The 27,717-nt window shown below is 41.9% G+C and overlaps 2 protein-coding genes and 1 long non-coding RNA gene across 3 annotated transcripts; 1 reads left to right on the plus strand and 2 right to left on the minus strand.

Annotated features, from left to right (window-relative positions):
• Positions 1-413: 413 nt before the first annotated feature.
• Positions 414-2,959, minus strand: MOCS3 (molybdenum cofactor synthesis 3). The gene has a single exon (XM_027086992.1). The coding sequence runs from the start codon at positions 2,787-2,789 to the stop codon at positions 1,422-1,424; it is 1,368 nt and encodes a 455-aa protein (XP_026942793.1). The 5' UTR covers positions 2,790-2,959; the 3' UTR covers positions 414-1,421.
• An 83-nt stretch (positions 2,960-3,042) lies between these two features.
• Positions 3,043-24,027, plus strand: DPM1 (dolichyl-phosphate mannosyltransferase subunit 1, catalytic). The gene is made up of 9 exons (XM_027086993.1): positions 3,043-3,271; positions 6,219-6,318; positions 12,585-12,618; positions 14,723-14,799; positions 14,884-14,909; positions 16,726-16,821; positions 20,148-20,216; positions 22,659-22,773; positions 23,675-24,027. Exons 1-9 carry the CDS (start codon positions 3,111-3,113, stop codon positions 23,777-23,779), a joined length of 783 nt encoding a protein of 260 aa, XP_026942794.1. The 5' UTR covers positions 3,043-3,110; the 3' UTR covers positions 23,780-24,027.
• Positions 24,028-26,131: 2,104 nt separating this feature from the next.
• On the minus strand, positions 26,132-27,304 carry LOC113609591 (uncharacterized). Its single transcript, XR_003428712.1, has 2 exons — positions 27,160-27,304; positions 26,132-26,505 (listed from the first exon to the last, which is right to left on the minus strand). It is a non-coding gene; the product is annotated as an uncharacterized LOC113609591 (long non-coding RNA).
• Positions 27,305-27,717: the final 413 nt, after the last annotated feature.

Consider the following 27,717-nt stretch of genomic DNA (forward strand, 5'->3'; position numbering starts at 1 on the left):
TGCCTCTACTATATACTCACATACCAAATTTTTGCTTTTAATTTTGTTGCATAATACGTTGGAAGTTGGGCATACTACCTGCCATTTCATGAAAAAGCTATTTAATAAGTACACAAACATAAAAACACCAACATTTTATACTGCTATAAAACACTGGAATAGATTAAATCAAAATAGAAAAGGTAAATTAAAGGGGAGAGGCGGGGAGCTGTTCAGTGGGTATAAAGTCTCAGTCATGCAGGATGGAGGCTTCTGGAATCTGGTGCCCAGCATGTGCACAGAGTTGACAATATTGTATTGTACATGTGGCGACTGTCAGGAGGGTGAATTTTATGTTATGTGGGGGGTATTTTTGCCACAATAAAAAAAAATGTAATTCACAACATTAACAGAAGAAAAAAAGCACATAAAAATGCAGAACTATACAGAATTTTATTTAATCTGATAGGAGGTATTTATCTACAGTAAAGCAGTAACAAGTAATATTGGTTAAATATTCAAAGTTCTTCACCTGAAACTGCAAAGGAGAGAAGAATGTTCATTATTTCACTTTAATTCAATATTGTATTTGGCATTCTGGCCATACAGTAAAGACAAAAATAAAAATAACAGGTTGGACAGGGACAAAAGGACAGGGGAGGGCAGAAGGCTGGGACTTGGGACTTGAAGATTCCAAAGCAAGCCAAACCACACAGTTTAGAAATTTCTGTATGTGTCCACATAAGGTGGACCCTGAAGTTAAGTCTAAGAAAACAACAGCAATTTATAAAAGAAACTGACATGCTGCAAAGGTGGTTTCTATCTTGCTAGACTGTAAATATCTTACTTGGCTGTTAACTGAAAATATTTAATCGAATGACCACTTCCCAGCTAAGTTTCATTTTAATGTTTTAACAATTTACATTTTAAACACTGAATTCTCTAGGGCATGTTCCATCATTTGAATTAGAAATAACACGCAAAGAATGTCTTAGTAAACAATAAACTTATCTTAACTATATCATCCATGATCAATTCAGTAACTATATTACACCTTTCCAAGCAATAAAATGGACAACTTTAAAGAGCTTTTTAATTGGGAGATTTAAAAAAAAAAAGGCAGGACACGCAAATGACCTGCAGTTCAAAACACAAAGTCCTGTCATTTACATTCTATCCCACCTGTTCAACACACCATCCAAGTGCTGCAAACACAAGACAGTTCAGAGGAACAGTGTTATAACCCCTTAATTGCTACATCACCCAGTAAGTTACAATTAAAAAGCTCCTTATAAAAAGAAGTCCACCTATCCGCAGATATTGGAGAATCCCAGGCTGTTCCGTACATTACTGAAAAAAATGCAAATACATTCATAAAGGCAAAAAAACTTTAGGTAACATGACAACACACATCTTTCGCTGGTCAGACTCTACCGGCCATCTCAGTATTGCGGAAACGTTCCATCGATTTTGGCAGCCCAGGCCATGAGGCCTCCCACAACATCCCGAACTGTTAAAGAGTCTAAGTCTGTCCAGGACTGCAGGATCTTCACGGCTTTCTGGGAGTCATTGCCCAGTTTGCAGATCACATAAATGGGGAGAGATACCCCTTCCTGTGTGCCCTGCTTCCCTTCCCGGATTGCTTCTCCCAAGAGTTTCAGGCTCTCCGCATTCCTCCGTTCCAAAAGTTTCAAAGGGATGTGTAGGGAGTGAGGCAACCGACACAGGTCCACCTCCACTGGAGGCCTGACGTCCAGCAACACGTGGGGTGACCCGGAATCCAGAAGTCGCTTATAGTCGACGACAGAAATTCGCTCCTCTGGGCTCAGTAACTGTAGGGAGCGGCACTTATCGGTGGCCGAGGAGCCACAGAAGCTTTCGTAGTCCTGCAGATCAGTCACAGTGGGCCGCTCCCCGCAAGCTGCACAGTCGGGCCTGCGCCTCCGCAGCCGAATACAGCGGAAATGACCTCCGAGGGCATCAAAGAGCAACAGGCTGCCACTGTAAGAGGGGCCCAGACCTGCAGCGATCTTCAACACTTCCAGCGCCTGCAGGCAGCCCAGGACCCCGGTAACCACACCAAGCACCCCGCCATCCGCGCAGCTGGTCACCGTCTCCGCCGGAGGTGGTTGCGGAAACACGCAGCGATAGCAAGGCCCACCGCCGTAGTGGTAGACTGTGAGTTGGCCCTCGAAGCGCAGGGCGCTGGCCGACACGAGGGGCCGGCCGGTTAGCACACAGGCGTCGTTAACCAGGTAGCGAGTGGGCACGTTGTCGGAGCAATCAGCCACCACGTCATAGCGGCCAACCAGGTCTAGCGCCGTGGCTGGCGTAAGCGCCTGGGCGTAGGGCACGCACTCCACCGCCGAATTGAGACGGCGCAGTGTAGCGGCAGCCGAAAAGACCTTGGCCTGGCCGGCCAGTGCCTCGCCGTGCAGCACCTGACGGGCCAGGTTGCTCACTTCTACTACGTCGTAGTCCACAAGGCCCAGGCGGCCGACGCCGGCCGCTGCCAGGTACTGCGCCAGTGGGCAGCCGAGCCCCCCGCAGCCCACGACCAGCACGGACGCGGTCGCCAGGCGCAGCTGTCCCTGCACGCCCAGCTCAGGCAGCACGAGCTGCCGGCTGTAGCGCAGAATCTCATCTCGGGACAGGGCGGCCTTCGGCGGCAGGGGAGACACCGGAACCAACCGCTCTGACTCCTGCTCGGCCAGAAGAGCCGCCGCCAGCCTCCGCTTCAGGGAACTCAGCTCCTCCTCACGCTGGGCGACTTCAGCCTGCAAAGTGAGCACCTCCTCCCTGGCCGCCATGGCAGCCTCTTTGGGAGGTTGTCAAAGGCATTTCCGTTTCCGGCTTTCCCTCTTCTTGAGACTGGAATAAACTAAACAACTCTATGGAGCTTGGGGAAAGGTGATTAACAGATATGTATTTTTCTGAAGCAACCGTCAGATTCAACTTGAAAGAGTCACAAGTCCTGACTGTTTCCAATGGAACTACGCAGAGAGCCTTAGGAGGACTAGAACTCGCCACCCGGACCATCCCCCTCCTCCCGGCTTTGGTACGTTCCGACGCGTCCTCTTCCCGCGCCGCGTTGACGTCATTCCGCTTCCGGCGCCTGGTGCAGCTCTGCCATGGCCTCCGGGGAAGCGAGTGGACCGTCTACTAGGTCTCCGCGGGAGTCAGAGCCGCGCACCCCGCGACAAGACAAGTATTCGGTGCTTTTGCCCACCTACAACGAGCGCGAGAACCTACCGCTCATTGTGTGGCTGCTGGTGAAGAGCTTCTCCGAGAGGTAGCGCGCCCGGCCGCCCTCCTAGAGGAGTGAGATGAGCTGGCTTTCCCGGCCTGGGTGTCGGCAGTTGGCTGCGAGAGGCGGCCCCCTGCCTGGCTTCTCTTCTGTCTCCCGCTGGAAGCCTTGGGGAGGAAGCCACCCTACGAGGAAGGAGGCGGATACTTCCCGGGTTCTTTCTATGTCTCGGGTTCTTATCTCTGCCCTCGGGTTTTGTGACACACTCCTTTATTATACACTCCCTTATACCTCACCCCGCTTTTTTCTTAGAAGGGCTGGCCCCCCTTTTACTTGTTTGCTTTTATTGTTTTATTTTATATTTGGCATGCGCCCGCAGCATGTGGGATCTTAGTTCCCGGACCAGGGATCGAACCCACGTTCCCTGCGTTGGGAGCTCAGAATCTTAACCACCGGACCGCCAGGGAAGTCCCTAGCCACCCTTTTAATTACTGCGAGGCCGAAAGCCTGACCTCACTCCTCCCTCTATCTAGGTGGTTAGGATCTGCGGCAGGAGCCAGGACTCTCAGTGAGGCCGCTCACTCCCGCCCGGGTGCTGAGGGCTTATGTAAGCATGAGGTTTGGGCTCTGTGGGTTAGGGAGCTGCTGCTGGGCTGGACATCCTTTCTGGAGAGGGCAGAAGGGCAGATTCGCTGGTGGATGTTTGATGTGATTGTTAGAAACAGAGATTTTGGAGTTGAATTTGAAAGAGTTATACAGTTTTTTTTAAACTTCAGAAAATCGTGGTATCAGTACGAAGTAACTTGTTTTACGGTTGCACCAAAGGGATCATGTGTAAATCTTTGAAGATCTTTCCATATCAGCACATACAAACTTCGCAAATTATTGTGAAAATTGGGTAATATCATATGGCTGTGTTATAATTTTTCTAACCGGGTCATATCAATGAACACGGATTATTTCCAGAGTTTTTCTGTTTTTCTCTTTTGACTTTAACTTTACAAATGAGAATAGGGACTTTGTGCACAACGTATTTAACAGCATTGAGAAAAGTGCTTGACATGTAAGAAGTGCTCCTTACACATTCTTACTTTTACTAGTATACCGTGGATAAAGTCTTTGTGGTGTAATTGCTGAGTCGACAGAGATGTGCTTAGATTGATACTTAATGATAAATTGCTCTCAAAAAAGATAGTACCGGCTTAGGACTCTCCAACATTCATCAGAGAGGGCCTGTTGCCCCACCAACCAGCCAGTTTTATTAAACCTACATTGTTGGAAATGTTAATTGGTGAAAGATACTGCTGTTTTGATTATAATTCTTTGAATGAAATAACTATCCTCACATTCACGGCTTTTCAAAGTTTTTTTATCCGTAGCTTTTAACCCTTTTTTCTTTAAGTTATATTTTGATTTCTCAAGCTCTTTCCAGATGAGAGAAATTGTCATGTAGCTGATCTTGTTGAAGCTTGTCTTCTGATTATACAATATTTTTTGCTCTATTCTTTAATTTTTTTATGTAGTGCAGTTTATCTTTCAGTAGTTTCTGGGTGGATTTTTTTTAATCAAAATGAAGTTTATTGACGGAAACATCTATTTTCTTTTCAGATGGCAGTCAGGTAATCTACAGTGTGCTCAGCTTGTTTCCTTTAACTACCTCACCCTCAGGTGGTGTGGGTGCTTTGAAGTGGAGAGGGCAGTAATTTTGCTTATGAATGACTCCATTTGTTTATGAAGTATATCTCTTTCAGAACAACAACTAGAATTAACATTTTAACTTTTTTTTTAAGTGTTTATTGAATGTGTTACAATATTGCTTCTGTTTCATGTTTTGGTTTTTTTGGCCACGAGGCATGTGGGATCCTAGCTCCCTGACCAGGAATGGAACCTGCACCCCCTGCACTGGAAGGCAAAGTCCTAACCAGTGGACCACCAGAGAAGTCCAGCATCTTAACTTTTTTTGGCTTTACGAGCCAAATTTAATGCACTGTTGGAAACTGAAGTCATCTTATGTACTCTTAGAAGTTAGGATGTGTTTTGCTTTCTTCCAAGTTTGCTGGGGCCGACTTTTTAAAGCTTTTAACAATAGAATGTGTTTTCTGGTTGATTTCCTCGCATTTGTTTCTTCAAGCAGGACCAGAGGAAGCAGAATGTTGGGTTTCGGGGGTTTGTCTGTATCTCCTTTTCTTTCCCCTTAAGTTTCCCAATAAAGTTAACAAAAAGAATGTTTTCTTTAAAGGGAGGTGGGGAGAGATATCATGGTGATCACAGGTACATCCAAGTATTGTGCTGGCTTGTTTTTAGAATAAAAACTGTCACATGAAGTTAATGGGAACAACGAAAAGATGTTAATTTTGAAGCACTGACATCTTTTGTCATTCTATGCTCTTTTGGTTTTTGGGGGGTGTTGGGTTTTTTTGTTTGTTTGTTTTGATAGTGTGGGATAATGGGTATAACTGTTTGAAATAGTGATGTAAAAGACTGTCACCATTCTCAAGTGGATATTTTAAGGGTGAAATTAAATTAGATTTATCTATTCATGGATTAAATTAAAAAGAATAATCACCCAGAGCTACTCAGCTGACTTGATATCTTTAAATATATTTTTGAAATATTTTATGTAACTAAGACTTGATATTAAAGTTCCACAATTCCATTTCCCAAGTAGGTATAAAATTTTATATGATATCCTATCGTATATAATATATGATCACTATAATCTTTTTAACGAAGGAGTATGTTTTCTGTGAGAATTTTAACATATCAGGACTGTATAGCATTTTCCAGCAACGTACGTAGTTGGGAGGTGACATAGTAAATATTTGACATTTATGTCATTTGATAATTAAAGTTTTCCTTGGTGCTTAACATGGCAATAAATTTCCGCTTATACTGGGGAGGAATTAGTGATTTTAAAATCATTTTTTCATTTGAGACTACTGTCTCCAAGCAGTAGTTTAAATTTAAAAAAATTTAATTTTTTTTATTTTAGTGGCTTCAACTATGAAATTATAATCATAGATGATGGAAGCCCAGATGGAACAAGGGATGTTGCTGAACAGTTGGAGAAGATCTATGGGTCAGACAAAATTGTAAGTCATTTTTCTATCATATCAGTTATGTTTATATTGGGGAAAGATGATGGATGAACAGTGCTTAAATTCAGTCTGTCTAGAAACTGAAAAAGTTAAAGAGCAACTTACACACTTGGGGTTTAGATGCATTTTCATTGTGCTTGAGATTTTACATGTCTTTGATATGTTGAGTCAGTGGTAGGTTTACAGCAAGATAGTGAGCCTTTGGATGAACTCTGTTTTTATGTCTGACTCTGCAGATCAGTTTCCTTGAAGGGCAGAATTAAAGCATGATACTGAAATGAGAAGGAATATTGGTAGAGCTAGGTTGCAGTTAGTAATGTGTCTTGTTCTTTAGCACTCCCTTTCTCTAGGTATTCTCATACTGTCAGTAGAGAATCCTGCCTACAGCTAGCTTGTAGCTGGGAAAGGTGACTGATTGTTTTCATGTGAAACATGATTTTTCAGGGAACTTGGCATTTTTATTTTTATCTGTAGAACAGTCTTGTGGAAGTATTTGGATTGACTTTCTGAGTCTTAAACTTTAGATATTCCCACTGTGCCTTAAAGCCTGTTGTTCTTCTACAGGAGTAACTTAGGCAGATGTAGAGTTCATTTTGTAATAGCTTTGTAATTTTTATTTTTGATCAGTATTTTGGCTTTATAAACGTTGGAGCATACTTGTGAGATCACTTCAGCTAATTCTTGGGCCAAAAGCATACATTAAATCCAGGTTTAATTAGAAAACACATTCTAGGCTTTCGGTATTTTGTAATTTGTATAGACCAGAATTTCTCAATCTCAGCACTACTGACCTTGGGACCTGATAGGTCTTTGCTGTGAGGGACTGTCGTGTATGTTGTAGGATGTTAGGATCATCCCTGGACTCTACCCACGAGATGCAGCAGCAGCCCCCCTCCTCAGTGTGGCAACCAAAAATACCTCTGGATAACATCGAGTGTCCCTCCCTTTGTGGGCAGAATTGTCCCTCTTCCCAACAGAGAACGATTGGTATAGGAATAAAGAAGTCTCTTGGAATAGCCAGGACCTGGAAGCAACCTAAATGTCAATCAACAGAGGAATGGATAAAGAAGATGTGGTACATATATATACAATGGAATATTACTCAGCCATAAAAAGGAACGAAGAAGTCTCTTGGAGAACCTTTATTGATATTTGCATTTCAAGAAATGGCAATTAAGCATCATAAAGAATAGGCTTGGGCTTCCCTGGTGGCGCAGTGGTTGAGAATCTGCCTGCCAATGCAGGGGACACAGGTTCGAGCCCTCCTCTGGGAAGATCCCACATGCCGCGGAGCAACTAGGCCCATGAGCCACAATTACTGAGACTGCTCGTCTGGAGCCTGTGCTCCGCAACAAGAGAGGCCGCGATAGTGAGAGGCCCATGCACTGCGATGAAGAGTGGCCCCCACTTGCTGCAACTAGAGAAAGCCCTCGCACAGAAACGAAGACCCAACATAGCCATAAATACATACATACATACATACGTAAATAAAATTAAAAAAAAAAAGAATAGGCTCTGGGTCCAGATATTCTTGATTAGTCCCAATACTGAAATAATTTCTATGCAGTTGGAGGAGATCTTAGTTGGTGAGAAGCATTTAAAGAAATGTGTTACTCTTACATACACGGTAAATCTATCCTGTACTAGAGGTTCTTTCCATCTCACAGACGAGCAATTCACAGAACTAGCACACCTCAGTCCTCTCTGAATGTCTCCAGATGTACAAGTGTACAGAGGAGATAAAAACTGAGATTTTCATCCTTCTAGCAGTGACTTCCGATAATGCTAGGTTCATATTTTTGGCCAACAGTTCCTCAGTTTTTATTAAGTTCTGGGCCAGGGCTACTGATTCACATAATGTATAGAATACTTTCATTATGCACTTCCATTTAATCTGGGAACATCAACCTAACAGTGTTTTGAATACTTTTGTCAAAGAACCTCAGCCTTGAGGTGTGATTGATTGATCTTAAGGAATGCCTGATGAATTGATCTCAAATTCTAAAACAACATGGTCTTCAAAGGGTTCCACTTTTCCCATCAATCCAACAAAATTTAAAATAATGAGGAAAAAATAGCATTTACTATCATGATTTCCGTGTGGTACCAGGGAAATTCCCTATTCATTCATTATTTTATCACTTTTAGGTCATTTAAACTAGAATATTACGTGTGTGCACGTGCGCACGCGCCAATGACAAGCTATGCCAGGGAGGGCACTTGCTTGCTTTTTAGGTGACATATATATATTTAGTTGGGGGAAAAATTAGGAACCACCTTACAATACCTCAGATAAAATATTCACAGATGCTTTGTTAGCCTTTCAAACTGGCTGAAATGAATATTTTAGAAAAAAAGCTAAGGAAAAAAAAATTTAACTCTTGAGGTGAGGAAACAGACTAGAGGTTAAGTGACTTTCCAAGGGTACATAGGTAATTAATAAATGGCAGGAGTGGGACCATAGAAGAATTGGAGGCACATATTCTGAACTGTTAACAGTGATCACAGGACAGGGAGATATGAGATTTGGAGGGCTTCTATTATGTTTGATGTACATGGCTTGTTTCATCCCCCAACTTGAGATCAGATAGACTCATCTATATTTTGTCATTATTTATAGTTTAGTATTCTTAAAAATTGTTTTGATAATGAAGTGTAACACACATTCATTACTTTCTAAATGTCAAGCATAACTATAGGATTGAGAGATTTGACTACTTAAAAATATTTGGTTCATCCCCAAATACCAACATATTTTCTCTGACAAAGACATCAGTATCCTAATCAAATGTACAGAAATAAATGTTCATAAAAACAAGAACTACAGGGCTTCCCTGGTGGTGCAGTGGTTGAGAGTCCGCCTGCCGATGCAAAAAAAAAAAAGGAACTACAGATGGTCAAAAGTGAAAAAAATATGAGCCTCACTGATAAGAATTGCAAAATAGAGTATGATTAGCCTTTTCTTAGCTGCAGATTTATTTTTATTCTTTCTCCCAACCCGTTTTCGAGAGTACAGTAAAACAGATCCACTCAAATGGTGTTGATCCTAGTGGAAATTGATATCGTTTTCTGAAGTGTCACCAAGATTTTCTACGATAAAGATTTTTACAAAGTAAGTTTTTTTGTCAAACAAATCATAGTGTTGTATGGTATTTTCTAAGCAGTTGTGGTAAGCATTCTTCAGGGTATGTGCCCTGTACCCTTACACACACTTCCTGTGAATTCACAGCTTCTTCTGATGACGGCTGAGTGAGGTGAGCTCTGTGTGCCCATTACTGCCCCGGGGTCACACAGCAAATTAGCAGGGGGGGTTCCATAGTCATCTACTAAGCCATCCTGCCTCGTGTAAGAAAAAGCAATCATACTGATGTGAGGAGGGAAAAAAAGGAGAGGGGTGGAATTAGCAGTCTGAAAGTAAAGCACAGGAGATGAAACAATTTGAACTTTTTATTACATAAGAAGTAAACAAGTATATTCTTTTTTTTTTTTTTTTTTTTTTTTTTGTGGTACGTGGGCCTCTCACTGTTGTGGCCTCTCCCGTTGCGGAGCACAGGCTCTGGACGCACAGGCTCAGCGGCCATGGCTCACGGGCCCAGCCGCTCCGTGGCATGTGGGATCCTCCCGGACTGGGGCACAAACCCGCGTCCCCCACATCGGCAGGCGGACCCTCAACCACTGTGCCACCAGGGAAGCCCAACAAGTATATTCTTGTCAAATGTAAATATTACCAGTAAAACTGAATTGGCCTCTGATGAGCATTTCTTGATCTGCATCCCAGTCCCTTCTCCAGGGGAGACCCCGGTCCACATTTTGGTATATGTTACCCCAGATCTTTTTGTGCACATGTGTGTGTGTCTACATCTATAGAATCAGGTAATGTGGTTTTATATGTGTGTTTTTGTTTTTGAACAGAAATGCAGTCTTCCTGTATCATTCTGTTACTCTTTTGTTTTTGTTTTTTTTTTGCGGTACGCGGGCCTCTCACTGTTGTGGCCTCTCCCGTTGCGGAGCACAGGCTCTGGACGCTCAGGCTCAGCGGCCATGGCTCACGGGCCTAGCTGCTCCGCGGCATGTGGGATCTTCCCGGACCGGGGCACGAACCCGCGTCACCTGCATCGGCAGGCGGACTCTCAACCACTGCGCCACCAGGGAAGCCCTCTGTTACTCTTTAATTATACCTTGGTCATCTTTTGTCACCAGATTACCTCATTCTTTTTTTTTTTTTTTTTTTTAACATCTTTATTGGGGTATAATTGCTTTACAATGGTGTGTTAGTTTCTGCTTTATAACAAAGTGAATCAGTCATACATAAACATATGTTCCCATATGTCTTCCCTGTTGCGTCTCCCTCCCTCCCACCCTCCCCATCCCACCCCTCCAGGCTGTCACAAAGCACCAAGCCAATATCCCTGTGCCATGCGGCTGCTTCCCACTAGCTATCTACCTTACTGCGTTTGTTAGTGTGTATATGCCCATGACTCTCTCTCGCCCTGTCACAGCTCACCCTTCCCCCTCCCCATAACCTCAAGTCCGTTCTCTAAGAGGTCTGCGTCTTTATTCCTGCTTTACCCCTAGGTTCTTCATGACATTTTTTTCTTAAATTCCATATATATGTGTTAGCATACGGTATTTGTCTTTTTCTTTCTGACTTACTTCACTCTGTATGACAGACTCTAGGTCTATCCACCTCATTACAAATAGCTCAATTTCGTTTCTTTTTATGGCCGAGTAATATTCCATTGTATATATGTGCCACATCTTCTTTATCCATTCATCCGATGACGGGCACTTAGGTTGTTTCCATCTCCGGGCTATTGTAAATAGAGCTGCAATGAACATTTTGGTACATGACTCTTTTTGAATTTTGGTTTTCTCAGGGTATATGCCCAGTAGTGGGATTGCTGGGTCATATGGTAGTTCTATTTGTAGTTTTTTAAGGAACCTCCATACTGTTCTCATAGTGGCTGAACCAATTCACATTCCCACCAGCAGTGCAAGAGTGTTCCCTTTTCTCCACACCCTACCTCATTCTTTTAACTGCTCCATGGTACCCTATCTATGTAACGTGGTTTGTATTTTATATAAACTTTTGAACGTTCTGAAAATTATAAATAACAAAATTATCCTTTGTTTGAAAAAAAGATTTTTAGCTAAAACACACGGTTATAGAAAATCTAAGATGAACTTTAAAGGATTTGCTTTTTCAGGGCAAATACCAGATGAGGTCAGTATTTTGTCAGTAACAGTCAAGCACAAAATCAAGTAAAACCTGACATGTCTGGTTTGATTTTGTTCAGTGAATAGTAATTATTATAGATGATTGATTGAATGTCTAGTTCTCCTCTATATAAACACTCATGGGGTAGGAATGTATTTTATCATCTTTGTTCCTCCCCTAGACCTATAGCAGCTTGCGTGTAGTTTTTTAAAAAAAGAGAAAATCTATCCTGTTTAAATTAAACTGGAAATACTTTGGAGATTGCAGTCTGAGGCAACCTGCTTACCCACTGGCAAGTGCCGGGGGGCGGGGGAGGGAGGAGGATAAGAAATGCTCAGTAGTTAGTCTACTTGAGCCCCCTACCTCAGAAACTTAGCACTAAAACCTTGGCATTCTACTTTTCCAGAAATTTAGAGAGAAAAGGAAATAACAACTAAGTCAGTGTTTATATATGAAGCAAGAAGTGTAGAAAGACTAATTGACAAACTGTAAAGAGAAAGAATTTAATCTTAGGAATATAACCTGAAATCATGTCATTGGACCAATAGAGAATAAGATGAGGTCATCCAAGCACAGAGTCAAGATAAGTGGATGGAGTATCAACATTTAAAATCACAAAGGGAATTGAGAAAACAAGCATGGCTATCAAATATTCCAAAAAGGTATAGAATAAGTGAGTTAAATACTCAGTTTTCCTAGGAAGGAATCAATAGATATTGCTTAAAATGATAAATCAAGTAATAGACATAAAAAAATGTTTTTTTGGTGGATAGCTCTGGGGTGCGGCAGGGGGCGGAGTTTAAGATTTGGTCTGTGGGGTTTGGGTGAAAGAATGTTACTTTTCCTTGAAAGCTATTAAATTATTTGATTTGTTACTAAATGCTTTTTTTACTTTGGCAAAAAATGTTAAGCATATTCTGCTTTAAGGTCTAATAAATGCAGCTGTATTTCTGTTAAAATGAGTGAGCACTTATTAAAAAAGAGTTTTTATTAGTCAGATTTTCGATTATTTGTGTTAAAATGCCATTTCTTATTCTTACAGCTTCTAAGACCACGGGAGCAAAAGTTGGGACTAGGTAAGTAGAACCTCTCACCCCTCATGCCTGCTCCTTGCCTTGGTAAGATTATCCAGTGTGTATTTCCCCAGTTTGGAACAGGGCCAAAATACAGTCACCTCCTGTGATGGTTTTTAATGATCTTAATGATATTCAGATGGTTTAACTTGAATTGCCTGTATGAGGCAAAGCCCACTTAGGAAAACAGAAACCACTGTAATTCTTTCAATATAGGGAATTTAATACAGAGAATCTGGTTACACAGGTGAAGGAATTGCTGAGAAGCCAAATGGAACAGTGGGGCTACTCAGAGATTAGTAGCAGCTGGAGCTCACTACCGCTCCTGGGCTGGAGCAACAATGGAGGAGATGGTGTTTTTAGAGCGGGGAACCCGGGCTGCCCAGAGGAGCTAGAATGGTGGAGTCAGGGATGCTTGGCAGAAGTGGGAGCCATGGATGGAATCTGGTCCATGCTGGGAGGCAGAGTAAAGGGGAGGACAGTTGGACTTTTCCCCTTCTCCTTGAGATCTTCCTTCTTCCTGTGCCTCCCAAAGCTGCTTGGAAACCAGTTGACAAGAAAACAAATATAGTACCCTGCAAAGAACAGAGAAGGGATCTAAGGGCAAACATTTAGACCAGCACACTGCCTTAGCTGTAAGTCTTTTGAACAGTTCTTGAAGTTACAAGTTTTTAAAAGGTGTTTATTTTTTTAAAAGGAAGCTTTTCCAGCTTTAAAATGTAAGGGGTTATAGAAAAGCTCAGATGAGGTCAGTCATTCTAAGATGAAAATCTTGAATGCCTTTATTTCTATTGTTGGTCACAGCTGCTTTATGTTGAAAAGTGGTATAATTTTACTGAAAAATTGGGGGAGCATGGAGGAAGCACAGTTCTTGAAAATTGAGTATCTGCTGTCCTGAAGACCCTCAGTTTCATGGCATGATCAAATGTTCTGAATATCTGAATCCAGAAGGTTCTTTGGGATTGAAATAATTTTGAAACTGCCATGAAAGCCACCAAGAATTACTAACCCGTCAGTGGAAATCCAAAAAGCTGTGGGTAGTCATGTTTTTTAAAAATTAATTAATTAATTAATCTGGTTGGCTCTTAGTTGCAGCAGGTGGGCTCCTTAGTTGTGGCTCACCAGCTCCTTAGTTGCGGTTTGCAGGCTCCTTCGTTGCGGCATGCGTGTGGTATCTAGTTCCCTGACCAGGAATCGTACCTGGGCCCCATGTGTTGGGAGCGTGGAGTCTTAACCACTGTGCCACCAGGGAAGTCCCTGGATAATCACTTCTTAACAAAAGAAGTCAGAAGAGTTCTGCCTTTCTAATAAGATACTGTAGTGATTTGGGGCTAGAGAATGCAGGAATTCCCACATCCTGTTCCTGACCAGTCACCCTTACCTGCCAAGTCCCCGAGGAATATTTAAGCATGAGGGTGGCTAAGTAATTGCTAGTTGCACCTTTGGCCCCAGATACAGGGCTCTAGTGTACCAGGCTTCCAGTGTAGAATACACTCACTGCGTAGCTTTTGTGGGACAGGGGTGATAGGCTGAGCAGAAGCAGAGAGACTGGTTAGGTAGGGATCCACGCATCAGAAGATGGTGCCTGGGACTAAAGTGAAATCGGAGACGAAAGAATGAAATTGAGAATTTTGTTTTTTTTAAGGGCTTCAAATGCTTGGCCCTTTTATTTATTTATTTATTTATTTATTTTTGGTTGTGTTGGGTCTTCATTTCTGTGCGAGGGCTTTCTCTAGTTGTGGCAAGCGGGGGCCACTCTTCATCGCGGTGCGCGGGCCTTTCACTATCGCGGCCTCTCTTGTTGCGGAGCACAGGCTCCAGACACACAGTCTCAGTAGTTGTGGCTCACGGGCTTAGTTGCTCCGCGGCATGTGGGATCTTCCCAGACCAGGGCTCGAACCCGTGTCCCCTGCATTAGCAGGCAGATTCTCAACCACTGCGCCACCAGGGAAGCCCGAGAGATGTTTTTGATGGAGAATAACAAATAGGATGTTAGAGGACTAATGTATGCTTTTCAGAGGTGCTTAGCAATTTCTTCCCTGTTCAGATATATACCTGAGCATTTCTGGTGATTTCCTTTAATGGATATAAATATTTTCATTTTTAGGAACTGCGTATATTCATGGGGTGAAACATGCCACAGGAAACTACGTAGTCATCATGGATGCTGATCTCTCACACCATGTGAGTGCTATATTTCTTTAGAGGCTATTTATGATAGTCTTAGCCTGTTTTACTGACCTACTCTTTATTCTTTCTAAATTTCAGCCAAAATTTATTCCTGAATTCATTAGGTAGGTATTTCTAATATTTGAAAGAATTATTCAAATCATTTACCTTATATTGATTTTGTACTTATTTTCATTTTTCATTCATTAAAAATACTCATGCTATTTTAAGTTTGCTATCAAAAATGAAACCAAGGTATAGCTTTGAGACATGTAAATATTTAGTTCTGTGACTAAATGATATCTTTTAGGAGCCCTGAGAGGAGTAATCAACAGATAATTCCTTTGTTACCTAATTCTTACAGACTACAGAAAAATATGAAAAGCAGCTTCCCTGTTAAATGGAATTAAGCCCTGCATCGTAAGAGTAGAACACTATGAATACCTGGGGTTTATTCCAGGAATGCCAAAATCAGGAATCGGTCAAAAAAATTCATTTATCACATTAACAAAGAAAGCAGCATGACTGGGGACTTCCCTGGTGGTCCAGTGGCTAAGACCCCACACTCCCAATACAGGGGGCCCAGGTTGGATCCCTGGTCAGGGAACTAGATCCCACATGCATGCTGCAACTTAGCGTTTGCATGCCACAACTAAGGAGCCTGCTGGCCGCAACTAAGGAGCCTGTGTGCTGCAACTAGGACCTGGCACAGCCAAATAAATAAATAAATATTTTTTAAAAAGAAAAGAAAAGAAGCGTGATTAAGTCTATAGATGGTAAAGCGTATTTGGTAAAATTCACTAGCCATTGCTAATTAAAATTTTAATGTAGAAATAGAAGGAAACCATACTGAAGGAAAACATACTGAAGACAACCTGGTCCTAACACAAAGGTCTTACTTTTTGTTTTTGTTTTTGGTTTTTTTTGGCCACACTGCGTGGCTTGCAGGATCTTAGTTTCCCGACCAGGGTTTTAGTCCAGGCCCTCAGCAGAGTCCTAAGCACTGGACCACCAAGGAATTTCCCCACAAAGGTCTTATTAAATGGTAAAATGTTGAGTCATTTCCAATAAACTCATCAATGATTATAGGCGTACCACCTATCATTAAACATGGAGATTTTAAGTAATGTTGTAACATAAGAGTTTAGTATATATTGGTAAAGGATACAAAATTACATTTATTTGCAGGTAATGTAACTATATTTTTAGAAAACCCAAGAGACCATGACACCTCTCAGAGTAAGAATTTGGAAGCTGTTCTGAATGTAAGCTAAATACACAAAAACAGTCAGATCAGGCCGCTCACCTGTTCAGAACACTGCCAGGAGTCCTGTGAGCACATGGGGGGAAATCCACACTCCTTTACTTGCCCCTCAAACCACTCGTGATGTGGCCCCTGCCTTGCATTCTGAACTCATCTTATGCCCCTCCCCCTTGCCTGAAGTGCTCTTTCACTGCTCCTTAATGGCCAACTCCTCCTTGTTTGATCTCTGCATAAAAGTCACCTCAGAAATACCTTCTCTGCTTAGATCACCAATACACAAAAGCTCCTTTGACCTGATAAGGCAGTAGAACCAGTGGAGTAGAAAATGGGTGAAAGATACAAGCAGGCCATGTGTAGAAGAAGTCCAAATGGCTAATAAACCTAAGAGAAGATATTCACCCTGGGATGTAGTCAGGGAAATGCAATTAAAATAACCGTGTGTTACTATTAGTTTTTCAAAATTAAAGACATATAGAACAATACATCCAGCACCAATAAGATGATAGAAGATGAACATGGATATTGCTGGAGGAAGTATGAGTTACTACAGCCTTTTTGGAAAGTAATTTCTGGTGATATCTGTTAGAATTAAAAATACTCATAAGCTTTGCTTTAGCAATTCTGTTGAAAGCTCAACAGCTTTTTCTAATTGCCAGCTAATTTATTTTTTTCTGCAGGAAGCAAAAGGAGGGTAATTTTGACATTGTCTCTGGAACTCGCTACAAAGGAAATGGAGGTGTATATGGCTGGGATTTGAAAAGGAAAATAATCAGGTATATATGTATGTGCTCATGATTTCTCTATTTTGTTTTTAGTGTAACTACTAGAAATACGTTTTTAACAGGTATTTGGATTAAATTACCATGCTGCCTTGGAGTTTGTGGGATCAGATTGTAACTTCCAGAAAGTATTCCCAGATAGCTTCTTACCCACAGTTTTTCCTGTGTTAGAGTATTGTATTTTGGATGGTTTTCACTTGGGAAAAATTTGCATAAACCTTTGAACCTTTCGTAGAAATGGTCTAATTCAGCACAGTTTGTTCTGCTGGACCTTCAGCTTTGATTTAAGTGAACTATTCATCTATATTTTTGGACTAAATATGTAATTTTTTCCATATATATTTTTCAATAATTTAAGACACTTCATGATTTCAGCTTTTACTAAGCAGCATAAAGTAGTGAGGCTTTGGAGGCAGACCTGGGTTAAAGTCCTGATTGTGTCTTTTAATTACTTGTGTCCCCTTGCATATTTTACCTTTTCTAGGCTTACTTTCCTCATGATAAGATGGAAATAAAACAAACTTTCAGTTTTCTATTACAGTGTAACAAACCATCCCAAAACTGAGTGACTTACAGCAACAATTTATTGTTTCTCACAATTCCGTGGTTTGGCTACTGGTTCCTCTGCTGACTTCACCTGGGCTCACTCATGCAGTTTCCTTCAGCTGGAGGCTCCAAGATGGCCTTATTCATATGCTTGGCAGTTGGTACTGGTTGTTGGCTGGGCCATCTCAGTTCTCCTGCATGTGGCCGCTTACCTGGGAAGCTAGATCAGCTTCTTTACATGGCATCCTAAGGGCAGCACCCAAAAGTACCAAGGCTGCAGCTGCAAGGACTCTTGAGTCCTAAGCTCTGGGGCTAACACCAAATTAATTTTTGGTCAAAGCAAGCCCATAATCAAGGGGTGGGGAAATAGAATCCACCTCTTGATGGGAAGACCCACAAAGAATTTTTGACCATATTTAATCTATGGCACCTAGGTTGTTGGGAAGATGTGTTTCTATCTCTAAAGGATCTATATAGCTTATTGCTTTTTGTGTAACAACATAACTTTATATAAATTCTTATAGTATTTTTTATCACCCACTTCATTCCTATTGAAGGTTCTGTTAGGTTAATGTCACTTTTGCCTCTTAACTGTTAAACCTTGGGCAAGTATTTCAAACATGTAAGAGCCTCAGTCTTCAGTGAAATGAAGGGGTCGGATGACTCAGTGGTTTTCAATCCTCCTGAGCACTGAAGTCATGTAGGGGGAAAATTATACACAACTGCTCCCTGTTTGTCCTCCCTTTCTTGTGCACACACATACTGCAGACCATTTGAGTGGATCTCCAGAGGTGGTGCAAGAGCATCAGTATTTTTCACAGGCTCCCAGATGATTCTGTTGTGCAGCCAAGGTTGAGAGCAACAAATCAGTGATCTCTCAGGCCTCTCTGAATTGTTCATTAAAGCTACTATTTAAAATCAGGGAGTCCCAGTCAGAGACAATTTACAACGTTTAGTTGGATCATTTAGTTGTATTGAGTTGTATCTGTCATTAGTTGTTAATGTCTGCACTGACTTTATAGTATAAACTCCTGAGAAAGAGTCTGTATCACTTGCTCAAGGTCTCATTTGTATGGTCCAGAACCAGAATTGAACCCAAGTCTGTCTGACTCTTGCTGCATTTTAATTAAAAGACCCCAATTTTAAAATGCATTATCTTAAATAGATGTACAAATATATACATACAGACACGCACACATACACATAAATACATATACACTCACATTCCTTTGATTACACCCATTTTGGTGGGTAAACCATGTCCTGGAATTTTTTTGTAGCTATTTGAAGGAAAATGTTTCTGTTAGCCATTATGCCAACTATATCCCTAACCATGTTATTTATATGAAATAGACACTCCTGGGACTTCCCTGGCAGTCTAGTGGTCAAGACTCCGCACTTCCAATGCAGGGGGCTTGGGTTTAATCCCTGGTCTGGGAACTAAGATCCCACGTGCTGTGGGGCACGAGGGGGTCGGGGGAGGAAGGGAGGGAGGGGAAGGAGAAGAAGGAAGGAAGGGGGGAAGGAGAAGGAAGGAAGAAAGAAAGAAACACTCCTAAGGATTCCCTTGATGGTTACCCTGGCTTTGCAGAGAAACTGTTTTCTCCAGGCTGCTTCCCCTGCTGCCCTCCACACCCCCGCCAAAAAAAAAAAAAACACCTTTTTTCTGAATCTGAACACTCTAAAATAATTTGAGCCCACTAAAATATAGCTGCAGTACCAAAGTCATTTTTTCCAAGTGTACTTCACATCTTTTTGAAATGTTAATAATAGCTATTAGTCAGTAATAGATTATAGTTGATTGATACCTAGTTGTGTTTGAAGCACAGATCCTAAAGTCATTGTTATGGACTGAATGTTTCTGCTAGAATTCATGTGTTAAAGTACCTTATGCAGGGAATGTTGGTATTTGGAAGTGGGGTTTTGAGGAGGTAATTAGGTTTAGATGAGGTCCTGAGTGTGGGGCACTTTTGGTGGGATTAGTGCCCTTTCAAGAAGAAACCAAGAAAGCTTGGCCTTTCTCCTCCTACCCCCACCCTCAGCCCCTCTGCCCCCCTCCACTTGAGCACACAGCAAGAAGGTACCATGTGTAGGCTAGGAACAGGATCCTCACCAGGAACCAAGTCTACAGCACCTTGATCTTGCACTTTTCAGCCTCCAGAACTGTGAGAATTGAATATCTGTTGTTTAAGCCACCCAGTCTACGGTATTTTGTTATAGAAGCCCAAGCAGACTAAGAAAGTCTCAGAATGGAACTTTTGGTCAATTTCCAGAGATTGCCAAAAACCAAAACCTTCTCCCACCTGCACACCTTTTTAAAAAAATTTTTTAAAAAGCCATTTTAATGCAAACTGACCTATTACCCAGTTGGAAACTGCCATCACTTGGTGATCTGAATCTGAAAAAGAAACTCCAGATCCCTGATAGATCACTTTTGCTGTCTTGACAGATGTTTGTAATTCTAAATCATGACTGTTGGCAAATATGCGAGTTGAGTTAAAAAATCTATTACCATTCTCACCTAGAGTTTGGAAGAATGAGTGTTTTATGGTCGCCTCTACATGTCACATTCCAAGAATAAAAATCCCTATTTTCTGAAAAATGAGAACTAACAGATCTCCTTTCACTGATTTCTGTTTGTTCCATAGAATTAACATTTTTGTGAAATAGTGTTGCATTTATGAAGTCAGTGTAGCATTTTTAGCACTCTACACTTGGGTGTATTTCTTTTGTTTAGAAATTGTACTTTATAAAGAAAATCTTTTATTTGGCAGCCGTGGGGCCAATTTTATAACTCAGATCTTGCTGAGACCAGGAGCGTCTGATTTAACAGGAAGTTTCAGGTACAGTGAAAACCTGTGATTGTGTGTATTCTACTATTTACAATTTCTTGCCTAAATTTCTTGCTTTATAATGACTTAAAGAAATACTTTTCGTTTCTATCCCATTTTTGTTCTGGAACGCTAAAAAAGACAGACTGAAGTTGGTTAGAAGCTGCTAATAAAGGCGTAAGCATCTTAAGGGAAAATATTGTACTTTTTAAAGAGTATGGATGACAGGTTCGTGTGCTTGTTAACAGTAGTATCGCTGCTCAGCCCTTGAGGGGCCTGAGGTGACCATGGACTGCTCATTCAGGATATTACTGAGATGGGCTTCAAAAACAGTGCCTCTTCCAGTAATTTTCTGCAGCTTATAGCATTGTCCACAGAAAAGTTTAAAATCTTTAATATTTATATAGAGCTTTTTCAGTTTCCTTATTCTCCATGTTTTTTATTAAAAAAAAATTCTTGTTTAAATGGAGCGAAGCCTCCTGCTAGGTCCTTGGGGGTTTTTTATTTTTGTTTGTTTCTGGGGGTGTGTGTATTATCTCTGAAACTATAAAATTTCTGTTCATCTGCTTTAAGGCTGAGACCCATGCATTGGTTAATACTTTCTATTACTTGGCATTTGCTTCTATCCATTAAATAATGTTGATTCTTCCATACTTCATTAGAACACACAAACACACAAATTTAGGAGCTGGTTGTTGAAGGTTAACTAGTACCACTAGTGCAGCTGCAAGTCTGTTGGATAGCAGTTCAGAGATAGTAAGACAGAGTCAAAAGTGAAGAGAGGAGCCATCGCAAATTAGAGGTCAGATAATGAAAATGAAACCTCTCTAGAATTAAAATGTAAATTATTTTGAAAGCACAATTTGGTGTATAAAAGATAGATAGGGACCCCATAAATACATCTCTTCAGTTCTACACTTCGAGGCAAATGAATAATGTGTTATAAAGATCTCTGATTTCCAGAGGAAAAAAAAAGATTGTAATTAAAAAAAGATATTGTGGTGGAGGAGGCAGGGGTGGCAATGAAGAGAAATAAATCTTACAAAGTGACTCTTACGGGAATAAAGTGACTCTTACAGGGAAAGAATTCGTAGCCTAATCCTAGTTTTAAAGGTACTGCTGAAACGTTATTCCATTATCCCACCATCACAGTTCTTCCCATAATCCCAGACCTCCCTCCCCTACTTAACATCATTTGACATATATCTTTAGTTTCTACTGCTAAAATCCCAAAACATGAAAAGGTGCCTGAAACACAGTAGGTTCCTCAATAAACATTTGTTATTGAATGAATATTACTACCATCAGAATCTCCTTTCTTCACATTTATTCCAGACTTACTCTTTTGAGTTCTGATGGAGACTGTGTGGGTAAAGGAGTGCATACCACTAATCCCCCTCAGGTTCCTCTAAGTACTGTGCTTTAGCCTGATAGCCACCTAAAAGCTTGAAAAACCAAAAGGTGGGGTAACCTGAAAGGAAGCCTGAGAAAATATGTGAGTTCCAGGTATAAAGCCCTCTGGCATTATAGATCCAGGTGGCTTTAACTACCAAAAGAACGAAGTTACTGCCTCACCTAGCTTTCTCAGAAACAGAAACAGCAAGAAGAAAGAGGTAGAAATTGCTGCCTTTCTACTCACTGAGGCTCAGGGGTTTTTTTGTTTTTTAACCTCAGTGACTCTGAAAATAGGGAGCTCCTGAAGAACGTGACTGAGTTCACCCATAGGACTTCCCAGCTCCTGTCTTTCTTTGTAAATCTGATGAGCTCTGCCTTTGGCCTGCAGTCCATCTAAAGTTAGGGTGTGCATTCGCCCAGTTTAAGTGTCTAACTGTGACCTCAGTTGCTGATATCTGATTCCCACCAGGATTGCCTCATCCTGTGATCCCTACTTCCTGTCTTAAACTAGCTTAACCAAGCTCATCCTAGAGGGACTTAGTTTATCTCAGGAATTTATTTAGATCTCAGGAAATAGGAACTTCATAGACATTTATGAGGAAATGTCTGTTAACTACTTATTTCTTGTTACCTAGTTTATATTGTTGCTTCATCATCTGTCAACTCTGTTGTTCCAGTATTTGAAACCGTTTCTCCCCTTTCAGCTTTACAAATAAATTAAGAAAATAAAAACTACAAACGATGGGGGGGTTCTGCTCCACATGATTCACTTTATCACCATATTTTTATAATTTCTGATAGTGTGATAGGAAGATAATTCTCTAAAAGATACTAAGAATTCATTTTCAAAATCGTCCCAAATTATTTACCAAATATTTTTATGGCCTTTCCAGTTCAGGACAAATGTATCATAATCATCAACTGTGAGAACTTTTCTATATACAAATGGCTGGTGAAAGTTTAAGGTTTTATAAATACCAGTGAACTTTTTGTAAGGTCAGGATACATGTAGGCATGTATATTTATCCAGGTGTTCATATACATTTTAATTTCTTACAGGTTATACAGAAAAGAAGTTTTACAGAAATTAATAGAAAAATGTGTTTCTAAAGGCTACGTCTTCCAGATGGAGATGATTGTTCGGGCGAGACAGCTGAATTATACTGTTGGCGAGGTATGGTAAATAGTGTTATACTCCTCATAAAGAAACAATAGGGTTATACTCTTTATCATAAAAAGGTTAATTTTCATAAACTACTAAAAAAATGTGGAAGGCTTCCAGGTGTCCATGCAAAAGGGTGAAAATTCACATTTCTTTAAAATTAATATATTTGACTTACCAAGATTTAAAGCATAACAGAAGGCAGCATTCCCTTTTAAATAAATAAAAGTTACCGGTATCTTCTTTCTCCTTTCCCTTTCTTCTGACCACTCAGCATTATGGGATGAGTCTGCTGCTTTTCCCCTTGTCTCAGCCATCAGCCACCCTACTTAAAAATGAGTGGTGAATCCCTTTTGCCCGTTGCCTATGAGTAAATGAAAAGGGCAAGAATTGGGGGAGCAGAGGGGATTTGTAATATTTCCAGCCGGCTAGTAAGTTCTTAGGGAACACTCTCCTTGTTTAACAATAATATTCTTATTCAGAGCAAGAAAATAGCTAACTAGAATGTTACTACTGTTGTGGAAGTTATAAGATTGTTAACTTAGTGCTAAAACAGTGACAGCTAAATTTGATGGACTACTGAAAAAAATTAGGTGAAAGGCCATTTTACTTCGGGCATATAATTTTTCTTGGAAGCTTGAGTAAACCAACTTAATATTCAGGATCAATGCTTTTCAAAACACTTGTAGCTTTGGCTGGATGACCTATTTTTAGATAGTAAAATGCATGTTTAATTTTGAAGACTTGGAGGTGCACACAGTTGCTGTAAGAATCCCATAATTCGGATTTACCTTGAAGGACTTGCTATCAGCGGACTAATCTTGTTTCTGTTGTATGAGTAATTGTTGTATGCCTGCTATGCTTCCTTTCTAATATTTTTGAAGACTCACTTAACATATATTTTTTTAACTAGGTTCCAATATCATTTGTGGATCGTGTTTATGGTGAATCCAAGTTGGGAGGAAATGAAATAGTCTCTTTCTTGAAAGGACTATTGACCCTCTTTGCTACTACATAAAAGAAGGTTATTCATTTATACTTAATCATGTTCAATTTAAACATAAAAGAAGCCTGGTTGCTGATTTTTATAAAATGTACTCTTAGAACATAAATCATAAGGTAAGGTAAATTTCATGCAAATCTTTTTTCCTGAGAAACTCCATTTTATATGTCAAATTAGAAAAATGAGCAGCGTTCTCAATTTTCGTTTACATTTTGCTGTACTAAGACCTATAAATAAATGTATATGAAATTTTTGCATAAAAATGCTTTCATTAGCGTATGCAAATGCAGGATTTCTTACATGGGGAAGATTTTGAAATATTCTTTATAAAAACTGTATTCAGGGGCTTCCCTGGTGGCGCAGTGGTTGAGAGTCCGCCTGTCGATGCTAGGGGACACGGGTTCGTGCCCTGGTCCGGGAAGATCCCACGTGCCGCGGAGCGGCTAGGCCCGTGAGCCATGGCTGCTGAGCCTGCGTGTCCGGAGCCTGTGCTCCGCAACGGGAGAGGCCACAACAGTGAGAGGCCCGCATACCGCAAAAAAAACCAACCAAACAAACAAAAACTGTATTCATAGCTCTGGATTCATACCTAATACATGTCAGAAGTAAGAGGAGTGCTAATTATATTCATGAAATACACATATGATACATGGCTGTTTCTATATGAACTAAAAAAGAAATACACACCTCTGGCCCCCCCCACCTTTTTGGGTTTTTTTTTGGCTGTGCTGTGCAGCTTGTGGGATCCTAGTTCCCCAACTAGGGTTGAACCGGGGCCCCCGGCAGTAAAAGCGCCGAGTCCTAACCACCGGACCACCAGGGAATTCCCAGCTGTAGTAATTTTTAAACAACTATGTTTTTTTCCTCAAAATATTTTTCATGTTATTTCAGGACCCTTAACAAAGCATACATCTTTAGTAACGTGACTAAATCCCCTGTAGCTCTTCTGTTGAGAAAACTGTTCTGCCAGTTGAAATGTTCAGTAAAGCCCTCAGAAATATTCTATTTACCCACCTTAAGTGGGTATTGCAAAAAAGATTAATTTCCAAGTATAGCATAGCTTTTAGATCACGCAGTGTCTTTTAAAATTTTGAGTAAGGCATACTTTGAGCAAATAAGCTTAAGATCAAATTGACTTTCCTTAGCAAGTAAAAGGAAGGGGCGTCTCTAAGTCATTTAATAAGCAGATTCAGTGAACAGTATTCCTACTACTGCATTTTCCTGGCTTAATTTGGCTGCTGAAGAAACTTCAAGTCTGATTTTTCCATTTGCATTTCTAACAGATCCTACCAGAAATGAATACCAGAGTATAAAACCTTTGGTGTCGTTCTGAACATTACCGATTCCCATAGTTGAATCCATAGGACACATTCCAATAAGGGCCTCTACTGTTCTGTTTCCCTTTTATGCAGAGCTGAACAGCTGGCCCACCATGGACCCCTCTTCCTTGGGGAAGTGACTTCTCTCATCACTACTAACAACTAGAAAATTTATTACCACTGATGTAAAATAATTTTTTTTGAGTGTTTAGATTCTTTCTCGTCTGAGCCCAAAGTTAAATTTTCATTGTCAACTCTGTGGAGCAGAGATTAAATAACCACCTCAGAGAGCCCACTATAAAATACTGTCTTCTCAGACCTCAGTAGGGTAGGTACCTTTTGCCTTTGTTTAGTCTTTTGGTTCTTATTCCCACAATCATTACAACACTATCATTATTTACAGTAAATTATTTGAGCAGTGAAAACTTTCACCATTTGGAAGTTATTTAGAAAAGAATCTGGACTATTTAGATAGATTTTTGTAGTAAATCTGGTGACTTAAACACTGTAAAATCTTTTTAAACATTTACATGTGAATCCAGCATCCCTTTTTACTTTGTAAATGGGGCCAAGGATGAAATCCAGATGTTCTCCCTTTGTATTGGTATTATCTCTGTATGAAATCTAAGTATATCTAAGGAAAACTAAATTTAAAATTATTTTGCTTATTTCATATTAGTTCTTGCCTGTCTTCTGCAACATGGAATTAGCTTCTTCATCTTTCTCTAAATTGAATGTTTTGGGTCCCCTCCTCCTTTTTACAACTTTTTTCAGCTGTTTTCCCTTGAAATACTGATTTGGCTTTTAAAGATATAGTTTATCACAATTTCAGAAATTAACGGAATACTGTGTTGGATGAAACAGCTTGTTAAACCTGCTAACTGAAGCCTTAGACATTGAGCTATATGTAACCACAATTTGTTCTGTTTTCAGTAAAGTCAGATTCTTTGTGGATGTTACGTATGGTTTGAAACTATTTTAACATGAAATTTAGAGAAACAGCAAAAGATAAGTGTAAGATGTACAGAACACATCTTAACAGGTTTGGTTAATCCTTCACAATTGACATTTATTACTTTTAAGTATGTCTAGCCAGTGATAGACACTCATATGCACTCAACTATAAAAGGTGGATTCAAGAATGTTGAGAACACAATGTGTTGGTTGGGGTTGACCTAAATTTACAAAGGCCCACGTTGTGTCCTATGCTGTGCAAATTGTGGGGGCACTAAAAGGCTTGGGACTACAGTCTGGTTTTTAAGGATCTTGTGGAGGCCCACTGGCAACATCATTTCACATCCTTGGGCTTCACCAGCCCAGTGGCCTCAAACGCTAGGGATCCCACTTGTTTTCTTCAGGCCAAAGAGAAGAGTCCATCACTGATTCGGAAGAATGTCCAGTCCCAGGGCAACAGCCGGCCTTCTGTAAAACGCAGGCCTGTCCACTGAATAGCGCACCTCACCCGCAAGGGGTCAAGCATCCATGGGGTTGGGTCTCATCTCAAGTGGGTGTGTGAAGCACGAGGCCCTCACACCTCATTTAAAGCAGGAGGTGTCGGGCATGACCGGCCAGGTGTGTCTGCCCTTCCGGCTGCTGCCCAGCCCGAGAGCGCGGGCTTCCCAGCACGTGGAGCCGCGGGGCTGCGCGCACGCCCCCTCCCACCAGATGTAGTCCAGGCCCAGCTGGGCCCGCGCAAGGATCCCCAGCGCGGCCACCTGACTGAGTGCAGCGCGTGCTGCGGCCCTCTGCTTGTGCCTCCGCCGCCGGCGCTGTGGCCAGAGGAAGGCGCCCGCCGTGCACACGGGCCAGGGAGGCGCACTGCGGCCATTATCCGCGGCGCCTCCTAGTGGGTCAATGGCAAATCCTCTTGGTTCTCGCGAGAGCTCCCCCTGAGTGGGGATTATATAATGTCTCTTAGGTGGGGGTGGGGGTGCTGATGCCACCCTCCCTCAGAAAAAGTTAGGAGCAAACACAGGTGGGAGTAAGAGTTGTCTATGGGGGGGGAAGGGTACTGTCCCCCACTGCCCCCCTTAGTTAGCTGGACAATGAGTCCTCTTATGCTAATGAGATACTTACGTCACTTCCGCTCTTTCTCGGCCGCCATTTTGGCTAGGGCAGGTTCGGGGACTCGCTCCGAGGCGCTTGTATTGTCTGCTGAGGGGAGACGCGGGATCAGCCCCCCCTCCCCCGCCCGTTGCTGCCGCCGCCTCCGCCGGCCCGGTCTCCCCTCCGCCGCCCGCCGGGATCCATGAACTGAACTCCCGCCCCCCCGGCCGCCGCCATCTTGTGCCCCCTCCCCCTCCCGCGGGCAGCGCTAAGGGGGATTTTGGCGTCTCCTCAGACACAGCTCCCTCTCTCGGTCCCCGCTGCTGAGGAGTGAGAGGAGCGCGGCCGTCGCCGCCCGCCTGCCCGCGCCGGTGAAGCCGCCTCTCCCACACCCTCCGTCTCCTCCCTCCGCCCCTCCTTTGTCTGCACCGCTCGACGACGCTGCCGCCGCCGCCCGCGCGGGGACTGGAGGGAGCCGCTCGCGCCGCCGCCGCCGCCCGCCGCTCTGCTGCGCCCGCCGCGCCCCCCGGCAGCAGCCGCGGCCGCGGCGCGAGCCGGACCCCGCCGAGGCCGCCGAGCCGGAGCGCG

The sequence above is a fragment of the Aethalodelphis obliquidens genome, unplaced genomic scaffold (assembly GCF_003676395.1).
Source record: "Aethalodelphis obliquidens isolate GAN/ISIS:26980383/991018 unplaced genomic scaffold, ASM367639v1 scaffold57, whole genome shotgun sequence".
NCBI lineage: Eukaryota > Metazoa > Chordata > Mammalia > Artiodactyla > Delphinidae > Aethalodelphis > Aethalodelphis obliquidens.

Coding starts and splice junctions, on each gene's coding strand:
- MOCS3 (XM_027086992.1), bottom strand. CDS start 2,789: ATGGCGGCCAGGGAGGAGGTGCTCACTTTGCAGGCTGAAGTCGCCCAG.
- DPM1 (XM_027086993.1), top strand. CDS start 3,111: ATGGCCTCCGGGGAAGCGAGTGGACCGTCTACTAGGTCTCCGCGGGAG. Junction 12,619..14,722: donor GGAGCAAAAGTTGGGACTAG/GTAAGTAGAACC, acceptor TTTCATTTTTAG/GAACTGCGTATATTCATGGG. Junction 14,800..14,883: donor ATGCTGATCTCTCACACCAT/GTGAGTGCTATA, acceptor TCTAAATTTCAG/CCAAAATTTATTCCTGAATT.